We start from the raw sequence: 24,211 nt of genomic DNA on the forward strand, positions 1-24,211 counted from the left end.
CCCAGGCCGCCCCGCCCCAGGCCGCCCCGCCCCAGGCCGCCCCAGGCGGCACCAGGCCCCACCCCTACGCCGCCAAGCGGAAGTCTTGGTGGGAGGGGCTTGCGGTGGCACCGCCCCCTCTGTGCCTGCGGGCCGCGGGGCCGCCCGGGCTGCCGGCCGTGTCGCCGCGCATGCGTGCCACGCCCCGAGAGATCAGTCGGGGGCGCTGGGCGGGGCTTGAGGTGGCTCCTCGCTTCCCTGGCCCCGCCCAGCCCGGCAAATCAGCCGGGAGGCAGCGAAGGGCGGAGCTTGTGCTGGCTCTGCCTTTCGGCGCTTGCGCGTTGCGGTAGCTCCGGGCGGGGCGGCGCGGCCGGGCCGGGGGATGCGGGGAGCGGGGCCGGCCGTGCGGGCCGCCCGCGGGCCGCCGCTGCCGCCGCCGCTGCTTCTGCTAGCGGCGGCAGCGCTGTGTGCGCGGGTGGCCGTCGCTGAGCCCTGCGCCGCGCCTTGCTCGTGCCGCCGCGGCCTGCTGGACTGCAGCCGGCAGCGCCTGCCCAGCGGGCCGGGCCCGCGGAGGATTCCGCCGTTGCCCGCCGGCACCACGGGGCTGTGAGTGAGCGCCGGGGACTGCGGGGCTGGACGGGCGGTGGGCTGTGCGCAGGTCTCGGCCTGGCGGGGGTGCGGGCCCGGGGCCCGGCGGCGGGGGCGGTGCGAGGCTCGGGCTGAAGGGCCGGCAGGGCTCGGGGCTCGGTGTCCTTATCTCGCTCTGTAACTCCTGTCAGGAGGGTGCAGCCAGCTGGGGGTCGGGCTCTCTTGCCAGGTAACAAGCGGTAAGACAAGAGGACATAGTCTTCAGCTGTGCCTGGAGAGGTTCGGGTTCGACATCTGGAGGAATTTCTTCACAGAAAGGATGATTAGGCATTGGAAGGGGCTGCCTAGGGAGGTGGCGGTGTTCAAGGAACGCCTGGACGTGGCACTCAGTGCCGTGGTGTGATTGACAGGGTGCTGTTTGGTCATAGGTTGCACTCAGTGATCTTGGAGATGTTTTCCAACCTAATAGATTCTGTGGTTTTGTCCGCGGGATGTTCTCACGGAGCCCGGAGGGCTGCGGGCGGAGCACCCGGCGGTGGTGCCCCAGGGTGGCAGGCAGCTCTGCAGGTGGGGTCTCACCTGAGCGGGGCAGAATCGCCCCCTCCTTTGCTGCTCGTGCTTGGGGATCAGCCCAGGACTCGTGGGGGGGAAGGTGTTCTGGGCTGCAGATGCACGTGTCTGTTGAGCTTCTCATCCACCAACATCACCAAGTCCTCCTCAGAGCTGCTCTTTATCCATTCTGTGTCTATCCTCTGTTGTGGCTTTCAGGATTTTGGCAAATGAAGCATGGGTGATGTTTTTTCTTCACTAGTACTACTCTAGAAATTCTGAATCTAAATGAGCTATAATGTATACCAGCTGTTTAAAATTAAGAAAAGCCTAATTTTCCTCACATGATCAAGTCCCTGATGTGCTTCTCTCTATTAGTTCTGTGATACCATTTCAACTGGTGCTGAGGACTAAAAATTCTTCATTTTCCTAATTCTCAAATTACTTGCAGGTGGTGCTTCCAGTGTGTGCGTGCAGGTTGGTTTTATTTTTCACCTTTTGTTTTTATTGAAGCCAGCAGAACAGAACTTGATTTTCATGATGGAAGTACTCAGGAAACTAACTTCATTTTGCCTCTGAAGTTATATATGTTTTATGGCTAACCTGGTAGGTGATGAAAAGTGTTGTGAAGTTAGGGAGTTATGAATTTTTTTTTTTGGTATGTCTGCCTCTTAACATTAGTTTCTTTGGAGTAAGGAATGCCAGCCCTGTGTGTAGGAGCAGAGAGAAGCACAATGCTGGTGGTCACTGCCTCTAGTCCCATAGTGGCAGGTGTGTTTATATATCCTGGTAACCAGACAGACGATGAATAGAAGTAGTTCAGGTATCAGTTGATTAGTTCAGCAAGTTCTGTTCCCAGTAGATGTTTTGGGTGAGCTCAACTGGCTGCCTGCATTCTGCATCAACACCTCTACAGTGCCACAGTATGCTTAGCTTGGCTGAATTAGGATCATTCTTCATCATCCATAATCACTTTGGTATGTGTGTTCTGTTTTCTTTACTTAAGGGATGAGTACCACTTAAGCTGAAAATGAATGTTTAGATGATGTTATACACAATACCAGATGAGTCTCTAAAATACAAATTTTGCATGTTTGCTCTGTATTCTGCACAGCGTGGGCCTCCCAGTTACAAAGGCTGCTTAAAGGATGGGTTCTTTGGTTTTGGCTTTTCCAGAACAAGGGAATGGCATCTGGTTCTCCAGAATAGCAGGAATCTTAGCTGTGTGATTGAATTATCTCTAAACACAGAAAATCATCCAGTATATTTAATTCTGGTTTTTTGTGATCAGTTGGTCTGTTTGAAAAAGAAAAGCATTAGTAACAGAATGTAGATATAAATAATGTCAGAATCACTTTAAATATCAACTCTACCCAACTTCTTGAAAGAGGACTTATTGTAATGAAAACTTTGTTGTAGTCCAAATCTGAGTAATAATAGAAAAATACTTCCCGTGCTTTCTGAATTAAAATCTTAATTTCTAACTCGGTATTTCGACAGTAGGTTTCTGGGGGTGATAACTGGATGTTAGCACATCCTCATCACCTTGGCCCCATTGCCACGTATTTAGGAGGGATTTGGAGGAATTCAGTGTCCTGAATAATTTTAATTTTTGGTCAGTCCTGAAGTAGTCAGGCAGATGGACTTGGAAGGTTGTTGTAGGTTCCCTACCCAGCTAACATATTGTATTATAGTCTTCCTGAAAGCCTTAGAAAAATAAAGTTTCAGTTTTCTATGTGTATTAATCTTGCTTCCAAGATGTATGTCAGTGCCCGCTAGCTGTGCCTGACATACAGGTTGGTCTGGCTCAGAACCCCGTGGCCTGGTTGTGCTCATTAGTGGAGTATCTGCACACCTTGAGGGGTGCAGCGTTATCTTCCATGTCCATTGTCTCCTTCCTCCATCTGTTGTGCACTGGTTCTTTGGAAACAGCATGGCTTACTACTTCCTGCTCTGGTTAAACACTCTGTTCCAAGATTAGACTGCCAGCACTGGCTGGGTGCCTGCATGTTTGAAAAATTCAGGAAATTCTACTGCTGGGATTTGGGATCATGTTTCCCTCCACCTCTCTGTGCCAGGCTCCTGTGGATGCCCAGAGGCTGGGGCTGAACAGGGTTCAGGAGAATGTGGGCAGCTGGAGAGAGTGTCTTGAGCATTCAGCCCCCTGAGGTGGGAAGCCTGCTCAGAAGCAGCTCATGCTTGGTTGTTTTTGTGTTTTTCCTAGTGTTTAGGGCTGGCTTAATTATCACATGTACTGAGGAAGCAGAGCTGCAGAATAGTTCTGCGACGGGCTGCAGTTCTTCTCTCCAGGTTCTCTTGAGTCTTTCTTTTCCAATTGTTTCCAAACCCATACTGCTCTATCTGTATAACTTGCATCTTGGTGTAATTAAAAGAATACATTAAGAACTGCCTGACTTGCCATGACACCCAGGATTTTAATAATTAAGCAGAATCTTTACACTGAACCTGAGTGAAAGTTAACAACTGTACTATACTGTAGTCTGTCAATTTTCAGTCCATGTTGTCTTTTAGTAGGTTGTGGTCTTACAGATCAAAAATAATCTGCCAGAGCTCAGGGAGTGTTTGGACAATGTTCTTAGGCATGCGGTGGAATTTTGAGGTTGACCTCTTCTGGACCAGGAATTAGACTTAATGATTTTTGCAGGATCAGGTTTGGCCCTTGGTGTATTTGGAGCCAAGCAAAGGTCCAAAGCTATTGCAGGAACAGAGGAATGTGTGGATGCTGCGGCTTGTCCAAACATCGTTGTCAATGGAAATATTTTGAATTATACTAATTTGCATTATAATATTCATTTTAACAGATAGATAGAGTTTTGGTTGCAAAGTGTGATTTTTGTCTCTTGTGTCAGCATAGCTGCTGCCTGCCTGATACACAATGATTCAGGCTCTTGGCATGAGCTTTCAGAGATTGACCTCTGTGCTGGACTTGTACCAGCAAAATGTCACATAGATGGGTTTGTTTCACCTTTTGGACTGACATCTGCCTGTGTTTTCTGGTATGGCTGGGACCAGGTTTCCATCACAAACCTGATTTTTTTGGTCCATCATGACTAGAGGCAGCCTGTGCTCGGAAATGGATGCATCTGTCGCATTTATGCACCAAGTCCAAGGCAAAAGTAAGATACTCTGTAAAGTTACAGCAATGGGAATAGCACCAACACCCAATGTGAGCATTAAAGCTGGATTTAATGACTCTTGCCCATTGAAAGAGTTCAGCTCCTGCATTTGATTCTAATAAGTAAAACCAGCTGGTGCTAAAGCATCTGTTTGTAAGATTCCCAGCCTCAGGGTTCTCTTTACTTCAGCTTGTTTGGGAATTCTGTGTATATTGTTCCTTTAAAATAAGCCTGCCTTGGCTAGTCAGCATCTTTGGAAAGCTGAGAAAATGAAAGCGGTTCAATAACGGGTGTTTTGTAAGAAATTGCTGTTATGTCCCTGCAAAGTTTTTCTTTCTTGTAATGGACAAGTGTTGTTAATAAAGCTCTGGATTAAAGCCAGAATTCTGTGGTCAAGTACAATGTTCCTATCAAGAAGCTTTAACTAAAGTTTTTTTATGCAAATGGAGAAACAGAACTGTGTAGACTTTTAATTGTGAGTGATCGCTAAAACAAGCTCTTTTCTTTAGTGAAAGAGCAACCATATAAAATACATAAATGCAGTTTCAAACTTGAGATTGCATAATGTATACATGTTTTGGATTTGTTGAGCTTTTTATTATTATTCCAGGAACTAAATAACTTTTTTCTCTGTTCTCTAGGGATCTAAGTCATAATCATTTATTATCATCCAACTGGAGCATTGATTTGTCTATCCCTACACTCCAAGAAGTGTAAGTTGTTTTTTATGAGGATAAAGTCTAAAGATATCCTTTCTAATTAGAATGTTTTATTGCATGTCAAGATAAACAAGATACCTGGTCTGTCTTGCAGAAATATTCAGTGCAAGTTAATTAAAAATTGATGCTCCATATTGGCAGCACATTTTATGTATAAAACTATTGTGTTGTGAGCAGAAACCTTTCTCATGAAGGAGCAGAAGACCAGTGTTTTTAAAGAGCAATAAGGAGTATTTGTTTTGGCTATAGCTGATTTTAAATGAAAGAGAAGTAATAGTATCCATGAAAATGAGAAAAGCTAGCATGTTTCACTGTTCAAATTGTTAGTATTTAAGCTCTTGAGGAATCTTTTTTGTCAACTACTAAGTATTGTTAATACAGTAAAATTTTTAAATGCATTGATATGAATTATTTCTGTATACAGAAGGATTTTTCTCCTCTTTGAAGTGTCTTTGATGTAATTTTTTTTGCCCTCTATTTAAGGAAAATGAATTACAATGAGCTAAGTGAAATTCCATATTTTGGAGAAACAACTTCCAATATAACTCTTCTTTCATTGTAAGTAATAGCTCATCTGCCTTTTTGTTGTTTAACAAATGGGAGAACCATGTTAGAGTTCTGCTATCAAATTGTAGGAAAACATCTTTTTTTTTGAAATACTGCTCACATGAAGAGCATCAGGGAATATGTAAGCACTCTTTAAAGAAATACAAATCAGTTGGACAATCAAGTCACCCTAAATTACCAATAAAATTCAGTCAGCCAAGGCAGGCAGCTTTAAACAGGTGGGATTCAGTCCAGGAACTTCCCACAGGACCAGTTCATCTATCGGCCTCAGAATTTGAATCTGTTCATATGTCATGGTGGCAAATAGCTCTTGGATTTGCAGTATCTCTTCAGGAATTAACACTTTTGTAAGCATGTTGTGCATGTCCCATTCATGAAGCTCACTAGTACAGTTGATATACAGAACCCTCTTGCTGTTTCAGCTGTGCATCCAGAAGGATGAGATATTGTGGTAATCATATTTATTGCTGATCTTTTTCAGGGTGCACAATACTATTCCAGAAATAAATGCTGAGCAACTCCAGGTCTACCTTTCATTGGAAAATCTAGATCTTAGTTCTAATCTTATCTCAGAAATCAAAGCCTCTTCCTTTCCACGAATGCAACTGAAGTACCTGTAAGTATGAGTGATCTTCTGTCTCTGGGATTCCTGGCTCCACAATGATAGTGTTGGAGACATCATTTAATCTTAAATTAGTGTCTTAAAGTCAACATCCTTATACAGCTTTGAGCTGATAGCAGTGCTTAATGGAGCTACAGATGTCCTTGAAATAAAATAGTTTTCATACCAATCTGTATTGTATTTTCCCAAGTAACACAGAAAACAGCAATTGCTGTTGTCAGAATGCAGGTACATAAGCCATCAAGGACAGGGAATAATTTCTGCCCTGTTTGAGTAGATCACTGTGGACATTGTGTTAACCACTTCTAACTGAAACATGGACATGCTGTAAAAATCAGCTCCTCACACCTATTCCTTTGGGAAAAAGGCTTTAGCTTGGTGATTTAGATTTCTCATGTGACTTAGCAAGGGTCTTGGGTTCTCTTAATCAGTGGTTGCTCTGAGGTGCTTGTGCCATTGTGTTCATCAAATTTTCTGTGTTCTGAAAGGCCTCCTTCCTTCTTCCTTTCTTCCTTAGGAACCTGAGTAACAACAGAATAACTACTCTAGAAGCAGGTTGCCTTGATAACTTATCTAGCTCACTAATGGTGATAAAACTGAACAGAAATAGGATTAGTATGATTCCACCAAAGATCTTCAGATTGCCTCATGTGCAGTTTCTGTAAGTAACAGTCTTGAAAACATCCGAACAACATTTACAGCTGAGCTGTTAATCTCAGCATGTTCTTGACTTTCACACAGTGATGCTTGTTGCAAAGTGTCTTAATATTTGACTGTCATCTTTCTGAAAGGGAACTGAAAAGGAACCGGATTAAAATAGTGGAAAGTCTTACATTCCAAGGATTGGAATCCTTAAAATCCTTGAAAATGCAGCGCAATGGGATTAGCAGATTAATGGATGGAGCATTCTTTGGCCTGGGTAATATAGAGGAATTGTGAGTATGCCTAGTTGTGGAGTTTTATAGCATAAAGAAAATGGCTCTTGGAGTTGTGTCCTGTATGGTTCCCCTTATATCAAGGCTGTGCTGAGATATTGACAAAATCATAGGAAAATAGTTCTCCCATTATTTTTGTCATGTCTGGTTGCTTCAGAAATGGTAAGATACATTTCCCCATTCCTGGGGAAGTGTTTGAGGCCAGGCAGAGCAGGGCTGAATAGGTTGAATAGAGCAACCTGGTCTAGTGGAAGGTGTCCCTGCCCATGGCAGGGAGCTGGAATTAGAAGATCTTTGAGGTCCCTTCCAACACAAACTAGTCTTGTGATTCCTTTATATTGGTCCTCTTTCCAGCTTCTTCCTACATGCTGATCAAGAATGTTTGCCTCTGTAGTTGCTTTTTGCTGGTTTTTATTTGCAGTCTCCATAACATGGGGTTGTTCTTTCCACTGTGACTTTGACAGTGTGAACACAAGGATATATGATGTGATGTTAGCAGAAGACTTCTTTTTTAAGAAGCTATTTTTGAGAATAGAGATTACAGTTTTGTTTCTGCCACCCGTCCCTGGTGTTTAATTACTCAGTTCTTCATATACTTTAGTTACTTTTTAAAAATTCAACAGGATTGAAAGAGTCATGCATTTTGTGTTGTCTGAGGCTTAAAGTTAATAAATAATTTTGACATCCATAAGGTGAAATTTTGTAAGATGTTTCATTGGTTATCTATTTGGCAAATGTTTTTTCCATCTAATTCATTAGAGAACTGGAACATAATAACTTAACAGAAGTAAACAAGGGCTGGCTGTATGGGCTGCGGACATTGCAACAACTCTATGTTAGCCAGAATGCCATCACCAGGATCAGCCCAGATGCATGGGAATTCTGCCAAAGACTTGCTGAGCTGTAAGTCCTGGGCTACTATTCATTGGGGATTTTTGAAATGTTGCAGTTATTGATTGGCAAGAATTAATTACTGAAGGAAGTACTCAATTTCCTTGCTAGGCTCATGGTGATGATGTATTTTAATTATAAGTATTCTGTTGGAGAAATTAGAACACAATAGTTAATCAAGTCAGATAGTATCTTAATCATTGCATGCCTTTAAAGTGTGTATTGAATGTTTTCAGAGACTTGTCATACAATCAGCTCACTCGCCTCAAGGAATCTGCCTTTGTGGGACTTGGTTTATTGGAGAAGCTAAACCTGGGTGACAATCACATTAGTCACATTGCTGATGGTGTCTTTAGAGGTCTGACAAATCTTCAAACCTTGTAAGTACAGAAAACTTCAAACAGAAGTTTCAGTTTAATGCAATTTTAGTTTAAGTGGAGCTTTTGGAAGTAGAGACAATGGATATTGCACTGTAGGAGCCTGAGATCATTGTTGGTGGTGTCCTGCCTGCAGGTGTGGAAGGGCTGATAATCTTTTGGCTTGCCAAGATGACAGAATTCCAGCCCAGATAAAACAAGCCAATTGCAGAGGTAGTAAGAAACAATGACTTGGTGACCTTGGGTGCTCAGATGTGTGTCCTGTGGCTTCTGAGAGGTGTGAGTGCCTTGTGTTTCCAGTTGTGGAGCAAATAGCTTGGAGCTCTTTATTCTAGAGGGTTTCCTTAGATTTGGAACCTCAGAAACCAAGGACTGAACCTTTCTGTGTTGTAGAAGGTGTGGTTTAGCCCATCTTGCTCATGTTCTGACCTCACAAACGTAACAGGGGGTGTAAAGTTGCTTCTTGCTGTTTAAGGCACAGCTTTGCACTTGCCAGGACTTTTTCTGGCAGATCTTGGATATTTCTGAAGAGATTCAGTCCTGTCCCAAGTAGATCTGAACAGCTGTAATTATCTTAAACAACAGTACTTGAGAAAGGAGTGAAAATTTATAACCCCTCTGTCACTTCATTAAATAAATGCTTAAATAAGCAAATTCACCAGAGAGATTCATGTAAGCAGTTGTACTCTGATAACCTTAATACAACCTTTTAATGAAATAATTAAACCTAATTTCTTAGATTTAGAGTAGCATGAAAAAGAACAAGAGCAGATTAATTAGTAAGTTGTCCTGGGCTCTCAGGGATGTCAACAGTGAGGGCCTGGCCCTTTGCTTTGGGACTGGAATGTGCATGATGGAGAGCAAGGGTGATTAACAAGGCTCCAAGCATTAGTGCCCAGCCAGGCATGAGGAGCCAACTCCTCTCTCACACAATGAGGGGTTTTCTTTTGGGCTGCTCACTCATTTTGCTGAGTGGTCTGAGTAGTGGAGTGTAAAAATACTTCAAAAAATGAGAGATACCATGTGGTTTTAGTTCCGTTGTTGGTTGTGTGCTGGTTGTTTGGTACTACAGCTGGTGTATGTATTTCTCTGTGTGGTTTTAGCAGGACTTCTATATTTCAGAGAAAGAAAAGTTAAGAAAATTGTTGTTACCACTGATGATATCCTGGAGGTTGATCCCAGTCTCTTCCACAATAGTGTTCTACACAGTTTACAGTCTCACATAATGGGAAAGTAGATACTTCATTTTCCCCTCATTAGCACAGGGAAAGAGGTGCTTATATCAGTGGTATATACAGTTCCCTGTGTATGTAGCTAGATTTGTGTCAGTTGACTTGTTTGGAAGCTTCATCTAGCTGTTTGCAGAATATCAGGTAAAACACAGGGCAGACTATTTTTTATCAGTGTGATTTCCTTTAAACACACTCCTCTCTATGCATGGTGGTATCAAAACAGCTGCTTTTGGCTCAGTCCATGCCATTCAGGCTAAAAATGCAAGTGAATTTATTTAATCTTCTTTCTGAAGAGCATTTAATCCTCTCCAAACTGTATTGCTCTATTGCTTTTGCTGTTCAGACCTTTCTTCTCCACTAGGAGCTGAAGTGCTATGCTGAGGTCAGTCAGAAATACCATTAGCTGATAACAAGATTTGTGAGCAGAATATCAACTTCATCTTGAAAAAGCCACCAAGGTGTGCCTGGCAGGCCTACACTGTAGCCTGGGTGTAATTCCTTAACGGGCTAATGCTGGTATAAGCCTGTTACTTGTGAAGGTTAATGCTGCTGGTGTATTGGTTAATTCCCTTACATGAACCAACTTGCTTCAAGAGCCTCTCCCAGCTCCTGGCATATAGTCCATCACATGAAAAGTACTGGTCAGACTGGGGCTTTCCTTAAATGCCACATCAAGAAGTTCTGCTGTGGAATTTGTTTGTGGTGCTTACTGCAGCACTTATCATGAAGTTTTCCCTTTTGCCCCTCTGAAGTGAGAAATTCATTTCCTGACAAGTTTAGTTTTGTAAAAGATTTGAGACCTTGCAGGTGTGCCAGAGCCCCATACCTGGCCTGTCTTCCCCAGCTCACCACTAGCCCTGGTTAGAATGATGTTCCAAGTCTTCTTTCTGAGAAATGTCTTCTCCTGCAGGGACTTGCGGAACAATGAGATCTCCTGGGCCATAGAAGATGCAAATGAAGCTTTTGTGGGACTCAGCAGGCTGGATAAACTGTATGTATTACAAATTAGGGGAGCAACAGCATTTCCCAGGCATGCAGAGAGGGAGAGTGCAAAATATTAAGTAATTGTCAGTCAATGATATAAGGTGGAAAGCCTTTGTCACAGTGTTTCCACTTGTGTGTAACAACCACTCGATGTAGTCCTGGGTTCCTTGTTCAGGGGCATTAGATCTATGTAGCACTGCATTTCCTCACAGCACCAATTTGATGAGATGAAGCATAAGTATTTGACTGCATTTATTATTGAATACCTCACTCCCTCTGTGTGATGATTGTCATTTTGTTTCTTTGGTTTGGGTAGAAGTTACTACTTATCAAAGAAACAACCCCCAAAATACAAAGTATTTTTGAGCAAATTTGAAACACTATTGCATTAACAAACTGCTTTATACTTAGACTGTGCACTTTTCATCCAGTGCCGCGGTGTTTTCTGGGAAGCTCCATCCTGTGTAGTTACAAACTTTGTTTATAACAAATAGCCTGGTATGAGGGTGCGGTCAGGAAGTTGTGTGGTGGTAGCAGGTTGGTATTAGGAAGTTATTGCTCCATTCCCAAGTTCTACTTATTGCTCTTTCATCCTCCTGACTTAAATTATTTTCTGACACATTTCTGATCCAAATCTCTAAGTTGAAAATAGAAAAGAAGCCCTGTTCTCAGGAAAAATAGTTGAGCCTTTAAGCTAAAAAGAATAGTATTTAGTCCTGTATCTCAGCTACAATTAGAAAAAAATGTAGTTAAGCATCATAGGGTATTTCTTTTGGGTCTTGTTTCTGAACTCATATTAACATTCAGACTGGTTTCTGGGCCTTTATTTTCAGAATCTTGCAGGGAAACCAAATTAAGTCAATTACCAAAAAAGCATTCTCTGGTCTCGAAGGACTTAAACATCTGTAAGTATTTTAATTTGTAGAACTCCTAATTATTTGTCAACTTTAGTCTTGTGTTCTTTGTGAGATTTTTCAAGTATTTAACTGAAGGCAGCATATGAAATCACACTGGCTCCTCATTGTACTCTTTGCTTAACTTACAGAGATTTAAGCAACAATGCAATAATGTCCATCCAAGAAAATGCCTTTGCCCAGGCTCAGCTGAAGGAGTTGTAAGTTCACAGCAATTATTTAGAGATTGTTTACAAGCCCTGCATTGGAAAGAATTATTCAGCCATTGTAGGGTTGTTTGAAGTTCTCTGAAGTGTGCCTGCTTTCATTGTGAAATATTTGCAGCAATGCTGGTAAAATATGAACTCAAAGTTGGTAGGAGAATATTTAGATTTAAGGTTTGATAAAATCTTCAACTGCATTTCCTTATTTGCAATTAGGAGGAGTTAACTTTTTCTTGCAGGACTGAACCATTAAGCTTTTCCTGTCCTGATTTTGCAGCAGGCTCAGTACTGCATGTAGACAGTGAACAAAACAAATAATTCATCAGGAATCTCTCAGGGGGATTAGCAAATCCTGTGTTTTTCTTCCTATTTTTGGGGGCTAGGGAAAGGCTTTAAAATTCACAGCTAGACAAGATTTTCTATGTGCTCAGCAGATGTTTAAGCTGATAGGGTCTCTTGTGGTCTTCAGACATCTGAAGTAGTATAATGTGAAATGACCTTCACACCCCAGACTAATACTACTGTGTTGCAGTCCTTTCTGTGAGATAAAGTCTCTGACTGTTGTAATCTGGTCTAAAACTGTTTGCTACTCCATTAGTTAACCTTGGCCAGATGGACTTAGTCTGCAAGATCTGCTGCTGTGAGGAGACTATTTCAGGTATTAAAGTTGCCTCCTCTGATGTATTTTAAAAGCAATGAGTCATTGATATGTGCAAGCAAAGAGCAGGATGGAATCCTGGCTTGTTTGGTGCCTCTTTTCTCCCATGATTGGCTGCGTCTTAGGATAGATCACTTCTTATTAAATGCTAGACTGTTGCAAGTCAGTCAAACTCATATTTGGAGTATGGCAAATAAAACTCAGCCCCCATGACTTGAAGTCAGTTCAGAGGTGGCGTCTGGCTCTCCAGCAAATGAGTAATAATACTTGGGAAACTTTGAAAGCAGATGGTAGGAAAGAAGAGACCCATCAATTGCTTTCTGTTGTTAGGTTTTCTGTGGAGCAGAGAAAATGAGCTGCAGTTGATATCTGTATGAAACAAATCACTTTTGGCCTTAAATATTTATCAGCTGGCATTAAAATGAGAATTGAGGCTTTTGCTCATTTCATAATGGCAATTGTGTTTAGTTTGAAACATGAAGCTGCGCTGCAATGTTATGTTCTTTAAATTGCTTTAAAGAGGAATGAGATAATTGTAAAGACAGGCTTAGTGGTTTTGGGATTGTTTTTTTAGAAGTTGAAACTCTGAGTTTATATTCTCCAGGATTAAAATGAAATGTTAGGTTTTAATGATGATATAGAGAGACTGATTCTAGCATAAATACCCAAGATTTTATAATAAATACCTGCAAGTATAAAATAATACTGTAAATATGATATGTCTGTATGTGTATGCTTTAAGTTGCTTTGCTGTGTGAAATCACATGTATGCATGTGAAATAAATTTCACTCACCCTTTTGTTTTGCCCTGTTTCTGCAGAGTGTTGAACACAAGCAGTTTGCTTTGTGATTGCCAGTTGAAATGGCTGCCCCAGTGGCTGAGTGAGAACCATTTGCTGCAGGCTGTCAGTGTCAGCTGTGCTCACCCTGAGTGGTTGGCAGGACAAAGCCTTCTCAGTGTGGATCCTGATGACTTTGTTTGTGGTTTGTATTTTTAGTGACTTTTGATACAAAAGTGCAGTAACACAAGTCATGTAGCTGAAATCAGGCTGTAGTTCTGGGGAGGTACTTGGTCCTGGCCATGGTGCCCATGTACATCCCCCAGTCTGCTGTAAGTTTGGGGTTTAATTCTGTATCTCTTTGCTCTGTTTTGTGGTGTTTGAGCACTGAAGTTAACCCAAAGGAGTAGTGCTTTTGGGCATTGTTTTTTATTTAGCTTACTAGTAAGAAAGGATTATGCTTTCATTCTCCCTGCTTATGACTACCTTTAGCTTTGTAAGTCTGTTTGACATTTTCTTCCTGCTTCTTGCCCGTACCAGCAGAATATTGCAGAATCATAAAATAGTTTGAGTTGGAAGGGACCTTAAAATCATCCAATTCCAACCCCTGCCATAGACAGGGACACCTTCCTTGAGAACAGGTTGCACCAAGCCCTGCTCAACCTGGCATGAGCTCTTCCAGGAATGGGACAGCCACAGCTCTGGGCAAAAATTAGAGTAGCTCAGGCTCTGGCACATTCTCTGGTGTTCCATAACTGTGATGTTTATGGTGGTCTGAAACTCTTTGCCCAGAGTCTGTGTGAAGCCTGTGGCAGGCCTGATGTTTCCTTTTCCTGGTGAGCAAATTTATAACAGTTATTTGTGTATGTGCAATTCTTTCATTGCTTTGGTGGCAAAGGCTACAATAGTAATCATGTAGGTCATGCACCCACTTCTTCACTCCAGTACCACCACAGTGGCATCTGACAGAGCTCTGCATGTGCCTGTGGGAGTGTCTTGGCTGAATTTATGGATATGGAAATAATTTTCATCGAGTGGGATGAGTTAGTGGAGTTCCAGCTTGTTATGCTTTGTGCTTGTAGAACTTCAAGGCTCTTCAGGGTACTTAAACTATCTGAAAGTAAGTCTCAGTCCTTCATAAAATGGTCTGGCTCTTCAGCTGAGCAGGATTTTTGAGTGTGATTTAAATATAGCAAGTTTCAGAAGTTGGACAAAAGGCAGGGCTGCTTAGCACCACATTTCTACACTGATTGTTTTCAATGCTGATTCTTCTGCCTCCTTCACAGCTTGATTCCCAGCTCAAAATAGCTGAATTTGTGCCCCTCAAGTAGGACATCTGTTCCCAAAGTTTTGGTTTTCTTTGCATTCTTTTGAGTGAGTTTTTTTGCAATGTTAATTCAAGTTTAAGGGGAAAGTAGCTGATCTTTGTGCTTTTCTTTTCAGATAATTTCCCTAAACCGCAGATCAGAGTGCACCCAGAGACCACGGTGGCCCTGCGAGGCACAAATGTGACCCTGATGTGCACTGCTGTGAGCAGCAGTGACTCGCCCATGGCCACGGCCTGGCGCAAAGACAGCGAGGTCCTCTATGATGCTGACGTTGAGAACTTTGCCAGGTACCAGCAGCAAAGTGGGGAGGTGCTGGAATACACCACTGTCCTGCACCTCTTCAATGTGAATTTCACTGATGAAGGGAAATACCAGTGCATTGTCACCAATCACTTTGGCTCCAATTATTCCAATAAAGCCAAGCTGACTGTCAATGGTAAGTGATAATGGTAAAAAAGGAGAAACACTCTGAACCCAAAACTCCATTTAGGTAGCTACAAGTCTATTTTTCACTAAAGCTGGCCCAAAATACTCTTGCAAATATCAATGGGATTTAGATGTATCACACATGATTTTATAAAGCTGGAAAGAAGTGATTTTTTGTTTTTGTGGATGAAAAGCCTCTGTTCACTTTTTTGACAGTGGCATTTATCTCCCATATGTTATTAGAACACAATTAGTTGTTCATTTTGTTAATGGGAGGTGGAATTCTTTAAACTAAAAGCTCCCTCTACTGTCTACTCAGAACTCAGCACCTTTCCCACATGTTTGTAAAACTGGGGAAGACTCATCAGAAAATAAGTGGTAAAAACTCTGAAAAGTCAAAAGTGAAGTATTTTTTTTTTTTTATTTTAGCCATCATGATTCTTCTTACCTCCCTTCCCTCAAAATAAACAATGTTCACATCAGTCAGCAGACCACTGCTCCCCACAGTACCTCAGAGCAGAGGTGATGAGATGGAAGCTTGCCTTCCCTGTTAGCAGAGAAGAAAAATGTGACAAAGACTTTTCCCTTGATTCTTTCCATGAGAAATCATCTTCTTCCCTTCATCATCTTAGAGGAACTTAATGGCTTTAAACTGAAATAGAGTATGTTTGCATTGGATATTAGGAAGAAATTTCTCCCTGTGAGGTTGGCACAGGCTGCCCAGAGCAGCTGTGGGTGCCCCATCCCTATAGGTGTTCAACGCCAGGCTGGACAGATCTTGGAGCAAGCTGGGAGAGTGGAAGGTGTCCTTGCCCTTGGGCATGTATTGTCTTAAGGAGCTCTTCCAAATCAAAGCATTCTGTGGTTCTATGAACACTGTAGGTACTGCATTTAAATTTTGGGAGAAAGACTCTTAAAAATAACCACTGAAAATTTGTGCAGTTCTTCAGAAGAATCTGTTGCTCTCTCTTATGGAGTGTTTCAGATACATTTTCAAATTTCCTCTCTACTGTGGAGCTTTTGCTGCATTTTACCTGATAATGAAAATGCTGAATTGATGTCCCCTTTGTTCCAGAGCTCCCTTCTTTCCTGAAAACTCCCATGGATCTCACTATCCGCACCGGGGCCATGGCCCGCCTGGAGTGTGCTGCTGAGGGCCACCCACCCCCACAGATCTCCTGGCAGAAAGATGGTGGCACAGACTTCCCTGCTGCAAGAGAGAGGAGGATGCATGTCATGCCTGAGGATGATGTGTTCTTCATTGCAAATGTGAAGATGGAAGATATGGGGATCTACAGCTGCATGGCCCAGAACGTCGCAGGGGGACTGTCAGCCAATGCTACCCTGACTGTGCTGGGTAAGTGTGACGGGCCTGTACTGGCAGATGGATCCCTGCACATCTGCGGTGGAAGTGTAGCTTAGCTATAAGTAGCAAGTTGAAATGGTGGAAAATGAAGTTAAAATACATGGAGCAGCGCTTGGTGTGATTGCAGAGCTGCCTGGTGGAGTTGGAGTTCGTGTGATCTTTGCAGGGAGCTGAGTGGCGTATCTTAGTCCAGCAGTATAGATCAGGAAAGTAATTTGTGTTGCCTTATAGCAAATTTTGTCACAGGTAACAAACTTGCCACAAAGAAGACCAATGGGATCTTGGGATGCATGAGAAAGAGCATTGCCAGTAGGTCAGTGAGGTGATCCTGCCCCTCTGCTCAGCCCTAGTGAGGCACATCTGGAGTGCTGTGTCCAGTTCTGAGCTCCTCAGGACAAGAGGGATTCAGAGTCCCTGGAGCAAGTCCAGCAGAGGCTGCAGAGATGATGAAGGGACTGGAGCATCACTCTTAGAAGGAAATGGTGAATGGTTGGACTTGATAATCTTAGAGGCCTTTTCAAACCTAAATGATTTCATGATTCTGTGAAAGGCTTATGGAACTGGGCTTGTTCAACCTTGAGAAAAGGTGGCTGAGAGGAGCCCTCATCAATGTGTGTCCATGTCTGCAGGGAGGGGTCAGAGGATGGACCTGGCTCTGCTTGGTGCTGCTCAGCAATGGGACAAGAGGCCATGGGCAGAAACTGATGCACAGCAAGCTCTGCATGAATGTGAGGAAGAACTTCTTTACTGTGCAGGAACAGGCTGCCCAGAGTGGAGTCTTCCTCACTGGAGATGTTCCTGGATTCAATCCTGTCCCATGTACTCTGGTATAACCCTGCTTGAGCAGGGAGGTAGAACCAGATGACCCACTATGGTCCCTTCCAAGCTGACCCATCCTGTGAACTATGCTGAGTAATAATGGAAGGTCAGTTCCTTCCAGACTCTTAACATTATGGCCAAATTTAGAATTGGAGTGGCACAGGTTTCCCAAAGCAACTGCAGCTGCCCCATCCCAGGAAGTGCTCGAGATGCTTGGGTGGGGCTTGGAGCAACTTGGTCTAGTGGAAGATGTCCCTGTCTATGGCAGGGGATGGGACAGGATGATTTTTGATTTTCCTTCCAACCCAAACCATAATAGTTTTCCATGATTCTTTCAAGTTATCTTACAATTTCACTTTTTGTCCCAGAAACTCCTTCCTTCATGAGGCCCCTGGAGGACAGGACAGTGACCCGAGGTGAAACTGCTGTCCTGCAGTGCATAGCTGGTGGCAGTCCTGCCCCTCGCCTCAACTGGACCAAGGACGATGGTCCCTTGACAGTCACCGAGCGACATTTCTTCGCTGCAGCAAATCAGCTTCTCATCATTGTGGATGCAGGACTGGAGGATGCTGGGAAGTACACATGCATCATGTCCAACACACTAGGCACTGAGCGTGGCCATATTTACCTGAATGTCCTGGCTTCCCCCAACTGTGATTCTTCCCAGAGTGCCATTGTCCATGAAGAGGATGGCTGGACAACAGTAGGGATTGTGATTATCGTCGTTGTGTGTTGTGTGGTGGGAACATCCTTGGTGTGGGTTATCGTCATCTACCACATGAGGAGAAAGAATGAGGACTACAGCATCACTAACACGGGTTAAGTGTCAAATCAACAGTCTCTGGTCCTGGTTTTAGTGCAAAACACTTGATATTTCTAGGTTATTTACAAATGGATAAGATTAAAGAACTGAAGATTTCCTTCTAAAATCCCTTCAGGGTTTTGCTCAAATTCCTCAATTTTAGTTCTTTTAAATACCAGAAGTGTGCTAATTCTATTCCTTATACACTAGGTTGCCCTACATTGAGGGAAAACAGTAAAGTTTGGAAGTAGATATTTGAAGAAATTTAGAAATGTTTTCAGGGCCTGGAATAATAGGTGTAAAGTATCTTTCTGGCCCTGTCAACTTTGAACTGGCTGTGTAATTATTGAGGTAGAAAAATGATACCTACATGCAAGTTGAAATTCTGGATATTCTTGTTAATGTGGGGAATAGTGGTGGTAATACCTTGAAATCTTTACACTGTTTAATGTTGCCAATGTTAATTCTGCCTTGCAGAGGAGATGAACCTACCTGCTGACATTCCCAGCTACCTGTCCTCCCAAGGAACACTGTCTGAGCCTCAGGAAGGCTACAGTAGCTTGGAGGCAGGGAGCCATCAGCAGCTGATGCCTCCAGCTGGCAGCTACATGCACAAAGGGACAGATGGTAAGCAGAGGCCTCAGGTGTGTTGCCAGTGCCTCATCAGGATGCCAGTGCACAGTCTCATCCTCACAGCTTAAGTGTCAAGATAGATCTTTATCCTGTTTCTTTCCTTTGGCATCTCAAGAGCCCAGGCAGAAGAGGTGGAAAATAGATTTTGCTTGGAAAATGACTAGCTGTGACTCCTATCCTTGGTATAAGGTTGGCTGGTTAGTTTGTTTTAAGGTTAGCTGTCTAGTTACAGTTATAACTAAAGGGTCTGCACTATTTCCCTACCTTGTTGGGACAATTTTCTGGATGTTCGTTTCATTGAGCTTACAGAGATGCCTTCTTTGTCATCAAAATGCTGAGGACTCATCACTCATTATATAGGCTGGCTTGAAAATTGATCCTCGGTGTAAATTTTTCACACCCATCCATGGTCCCTCCAGCCCAGTCCCACTGCAATGGAGTCTGTATGAGGAAGGAGTTGAGAAGCAGCTCATCTAAGTGACCGGTTTATCATCAGCTTTGATGTGTGTGGGCATGCAGGGGCAAGCCAGGTCCAAGCTGGATGTGGGCAGGTATCCCAGTTTAATCCCTAGGCTGTTTCACCCTGGTGCCCAAGCTGGCTGCACCTGCATTGAACTTTTTTGCCCATGAAATAGGGGAACATGTCTATGGTTCCCCTGGTCAGCTTCATAAGGGGACTGCTGTGGAGAATTTGAATGGGGGAACCTGAGTGATTTCTCATGTGACCTCTCAAGCCAAGTACTCTGTTACTCCCTTAACTCTAAAAAGACCCTTCAATCTGTGCTGCTATAATAAATGCTCATACCAGGACATAAAGGTTGTGGAAATCTGGCATCCTCATCCTTTTGAGAGTATTTTATTTTTCCATTGTGTTCATCAGGTGGTGCAGCACCATTAGTGATCTGCTCAGATTGTTATGACAATGCCAACATCTACTCCCGGACGCGAGAGTACTGTCCCTATGCCTTCATCACCGAGGAGGACCCCCTGGATCAAGCCCTTCCGAATCTCATGGTGCAGATGCCCAAGGAAACGTACACAGCACACACCCAGAATGAAACCAATGCTCTGGGTAATCTCTTAGCAGACAGAGATGTGCCTGTCTTCCTTGCCAACCATGACAAAAAAAGTGATAAGAAAATCTCTTCCCAGCAGATTATTGGTGAGTGTCCACTTTTCCTTTTGTTGCTTTGTATTCCCTAATAACTTTGGCTTTCGTTATGCTGCCCTTCACTATTGACAAACAGCTTCAAATGCCAGTAGTTTGTGGAGTAACTCTCACGTTAAACCACTTGTTCTCCAAATGCCCATGTTTCATCAGCGAGCAACAGCTTGCATCCAGTACCTGAGATTGAAGAGGGTGATGTTAAAAAGATAGAATTTCTTAATTTGCACGTTTAAGTTTGTGAATGTGAGCCTTTCCTTATACTTTAAGGACATGTATTAACCGAAAGTTGGAGCTTCACATAAGAAATTCAAATAGCCTTTCTGTTTGAGCTGGCCTGAAGTTCAAAGAACTCCCTAAATTGGTTATTTTTCTGTTGACTTTCTTCCAGATCACCTTTTTAAAAATTCGCACTGAAGCTCTGTGTGTTCCTGGTTACTGTAAGAGATTGCTGGAAAAGGAGAGAATCTAGTAAAATATACTTTCAAAAGCAGAGAAAATAATCTCAGAAGGATTGTAATTGCTGAGTCACAGAGCTCAAATCTTTTTAAAATCTCAGTGTGATTGATCTCTGCTCTTTATGAGCAGTGACAGCACCTGAGGAACAGCTGGAGCTGTCAGGAATGGTTTGGATTGGGTATCAGGAAAAGGTCCTTCCTCCAGTGGGTGGTTGGGCACTGCCCAGATTCCCCAGGGAATGGTCATGGCCCCAAAGCTGCCCAGAGCTCAAAGAATGTTTGGACAATGCTCTTCAGGCACAGGGTGGAATTTGTTGGGGTGTCTGTGCAGGGCCAGGAGTTGGACTCCATGATCCTTGAGGGTCCCTTCCAACTTAGGATATTCCTTGATTCTATGAACTTTCTTCTGTTTATCTTCTAATTTTTCTCCTTCAGAGCCTTTCCAGGTTCCTCTCTGGGGAGGCAGCAAAGACCTGGCTTGCTCTCACCCGCAGTTCCTGCACCATCCGTTGGCCCATGAGGCCCCACAGCCGCTCCGGAGCGACAGTATTGCCAACAGTGGCCAGGACCAGGCATCACCCAGGCCCTGCCACAGGCTGCGGGAGGAGAGTTTTGATTTTAACAGGACACAGAACATTCATGACCACAGTGAAACCACATAAAACACTCGCAAAGCCTTGAAAACAAATCCACATTTTGACTGACTGTATTTACTACCTCAGTACTAACCCCAAGGCCAAAGATGCTTGTGTATGTGTCTGCAAGTACTAAAGAGTCAAACTCTCTTGGAGGAGATGGCACATGCCCTTTTTTCTGCAATTTTTCCATTGGAAATGGGAATGTGCACCAGAGAACACATGGAAAATTAGTTCTATCTGCAAAAATAACATTAAAACATGGATTGTGTGATGCTGGAAGCAGTCTTTGTGGTGGTGCATGTTTTGGAAAGCTCCGAAGAACGTGTGTAGCTATTTCAGTGTTTTGTCTGCTTGGAAACAAACCATCAGGGCCTCCTCATGGAATTCCCCCGGAACTGTAAGTGTAAAACTCTTGGCCAGCTTTTCCTTCCTTAGACTGTTGGCAGGTGTCTGTTGCCAGTCTGAATTTGGGACTTGTTTTCTTCTATGAATAATGGACTCTAGTTGTAAATAAACTCGCATTTATAAATATTTTGTATACACTAAGCATATAAATGTGTTGACTGTAATGTAAATTATTTTTTATTATGCCAAAGTATGTATCATACTGTTAGTCTTGACAGCTGCTTATCAAGCCATATGGGGAGCTTGGGGGGACTGAAAGCTTGTTTGTGAGACAATAGAGCTGTCTTTATTTTGAAAAGTGCATTTACTTATAGATATGTGGTAGAACTGTGATATTGATGAATTTCATTGTTGCCTACAACTGTGTGCCTGGCTGCAAGCTGATTCATTTCATGATAGTAGCAGAATTTCAAGGTGTATCTAAGCTTTTATCTATAAAAAAAACCCTTTGTATTGTATCTGCTGAGAGGGTCTCCAGCTGACTGTTCAGTGAACTTTTTTCCTAGCTGACAGTTAAGTGAACTTAAAAAGAATGTGGTGATAAAAAGCATGAGGTAAATTGAGAGAGCACTTGATGAATACTTATTTCTTCTGCATAGCCAAAGGCATATGGAATTTAAAACACTGATCCTTTTCTGTTGTAAAATATCAGGCTACATTGTTGAACTAATAGTTCCCTTAAATCTTGGTGTGGTCAAAATATTTAAATATTTGACAGGTGAGAAATGATACAATGCAGGGAACCCCTCACTACTGAAAGATCTTGCTGACACAGGGGAAGCTCAGACTCCATAGTTTCAGTGAGATGTGCCTGAGAAAATAAGGATGACAAATGACATTATAAAGGCTTCCTGGAAAGTTGTTCTCTTTGGGGGAAAATGCCCCTTTTTGTAGAAGGTGTTAAAAGACTCCTTAGGGATGGGTTTTCAGCAGGTACATTGTGCTCTGTGGTCACGCCTTTAGAGTGAGGTGCTTACTCCCTGGTCTCTACTGTCTGCTTTGGAGCTATAGGATTTGGACCCAAATAAAGCCATCTGTGTGATATTTTTATAAAGAAACCCCTTTTTGGCCCAGTTCAGTTGTAGGTATGTGAGAATTCCCATTGATCCATTACTGGACTGAAAGGTTTGCAACTCAATTGTTAGGTCTAGTCGTGCAGAATCACAGCAGAATTTAGAGACTGAAGTATTTGAGTAAATGAGTGGAGAAACACTGAGATTAATGATGCTTTTCCTATGGCTCTTTAGACAGGAGTAATAGTCAAAACCTTGCAAATGAGTAAATATTTTTAAGGCCTCTTCCCATGCTCTCAAAGCCAGCATGGCTGCTTTGGGTAGACAGCAGCTTTAGTGGGGAGGGGATGCTATTGTCCTTGACCTTTGGGTAAAATAGAGAGAAACACAGGTGTGTAAATTTTGGGATTCTGACAGGTGAAGTCTTAAAAAAAAAAATAAATTATCAGTTTGTTTCTTTCTGGTTTTATTTCCTCCAGACTTTCCTTCCCAGACAGCATTTAAGGCACGGTGCTTATTCTGAATCCAAAGTGCTCCCTGCTGCAGGGACCCAGCACTGTCAGTTTAAATCCAGATGAAAAAGGTCGTGCCATGAAACTATAGCAGCAGCAAAGCCTTATCGTTTTGGGCTGCTCTCTCAGCCCGTAGTCACTCAGCCTACTGGGACAAGGTGCTGCTGGCATTTGTGATTCCCAACAGTGGGAAAACCACGTCCCTGCTGCTGCTCTCTCATCGCCATTTGGCAAATGCTTATTCCTGTTTCTTTCATTCCTCTCTCGCTTTGTAGGAGCTGAGCTCACACATCTGTCACAGTGCCGCTGGCATAATCCAGACCCTGAGAGTACTTGGGGTACAACTCCCTGGAGCAAGAGAATTCACTTTAGGTAGGTGAGACCTGCTTGTCCTGGGTCAGGGCTTTAAAATCACTACTGTCTATACCAGGACTATGCTGGCTGTCAGAGAGTGCAGCTAAAGCTGCTCTGATTTCTGTGAGAGATTGGCCTATAAAAGCTGAATCCTGAATTAAGGCATTTACATCCTTCCATGAGCATTTAAAGTCCATAAGCTGGTTGTAAATAGCTGATGCTTGTAAGTAGGTGACACTTTGCTGCACTGTGGAAAAACTTCTTTGGTAGACTTGGAGGAGAAAGTCATGTGTGTCTTGTTTCCCCTTTGCAGAGGGACAGAGTGGCCTTTCTTTTTTCAGTAAAAACAAGCAATTGCCTCAATCAATGCCAAAGCACTACCGGTACAGGAACTGAGGGGGATCAGAAGCAGCAAGAGCAAAGCTGCTTCTGTTCCCTCTTGCTATTTCCTATTGTCTATTTATATTTTTTTCACAGCAGAATGTATATTTTGTATAGTATATGTAATATATGTTTGTCCATTGTAATATATGTCCAAACAATAAAATGCTGTATACATTGAGCATTCAGTGTAACTCTGTTAGTTTGCAAATTGAATAATTATATTTTGTCCTATGGTATTTAATTTTCATAGGGGGTAAAAATAGAGTTAACTTTGCCAGCTGGACGTGGTTCTGGGACTCTGAGATTTGGACAAGGTGACCTCTGGAGGGTGTTCACATCTCAACCATTCTCTGATTCTGTGATTGTCATTTCAGTTTTCCTGCAGGAAGTACCTGTACCCTTTTTGGAAAATGGAGGAGGGGTGGTTCTTCCGTGGTAGTGTTAACTCTGTGCCAGGAGCCTTGCAGATCACTGTGCTCCCCCACTTTTCTCCTGCTTTTCCAATGCTGCCCTCCTGCACTTTGGATCCTCTGCAAAGATGATTTTCTTTCTAGCAATGAGCTGTCAGCACAAGTTGGTGGGAGCATCTCCCACGTGCCAGCTGCAGGAGGTGCTGCTAGCCCAATCCCTCCTGAAAACCAGCATGAGCTTTTTATTCCTTTGAATAACTCCCTCTCTCTCTCCCTGCATTCTTCTGCTGGTTCATGTTCTGATAATCACCTTTGTTTTCCTGTGCTCTGTCCTGTGTTCTTCACTCTTGTACCTGTTCCCAGA

At 43.0% G+C, this 24,211-nt stretch overlaps 1 protein-coding gene across 1 annotated transcript; it reads left to right on the plus strand.

Moving 5' to 3' along the window:
* The first annotated feature begins 519 nt into the window (after positions 1-519).
* LRIG2 (leucine rich repeats and immunoglobulin like domains 2) lies at positions 520-23,615 on the plus strand. The gene is made up of 18 exons (XM_063178087.1): positions 520-585; positions 4,895-4,966; positions 5,456-5,530; positions 6,021-6,155; positions 6,679-6,822; positions 6,953-7,096; positions 7,856-7,999; positions 8,224-8,367; positions 10,507-10,587; positions 11,414-11,485; positions 11,626-11,694; positions 13,176-13,339; positions 14,578-14,898; positions 15,964-16,245; positions 17,442-17,891; positions 18,353-18,502; positions 19,389-19,670; positions 20,567-23,615. Exons 3-18 carry the CDS (start codon positions 5,460-5,462, stop codon positions 20,791-20,793), a joined length of 2,880 nt encoding a protein of 959 aa, XP_063034157.1. The 5' UTR covers positions 520-585; positions 4,895-4,966; positions 5,456-5,459; the 3' UTR covers positions 20,794-23,615.
* Positions 23,616-24,211: the final 596 nt, after the last annotated feature.

Source organism: Melospiza melodia, chromosome 28 (assembly GCF_035770615.1).
Source record: "Melospiza melodia melodia isolate bMelMel2 chromosome 28, bMelMel2.pri, whole genome shotgun sequence".
Taxonomy (NCBI): domain Eukaryota; kingdom Metazoa; phylum Chordata; class Aves; order Passeriformes; family Passerellidae; genus Melospiza; species Melospiza melodia.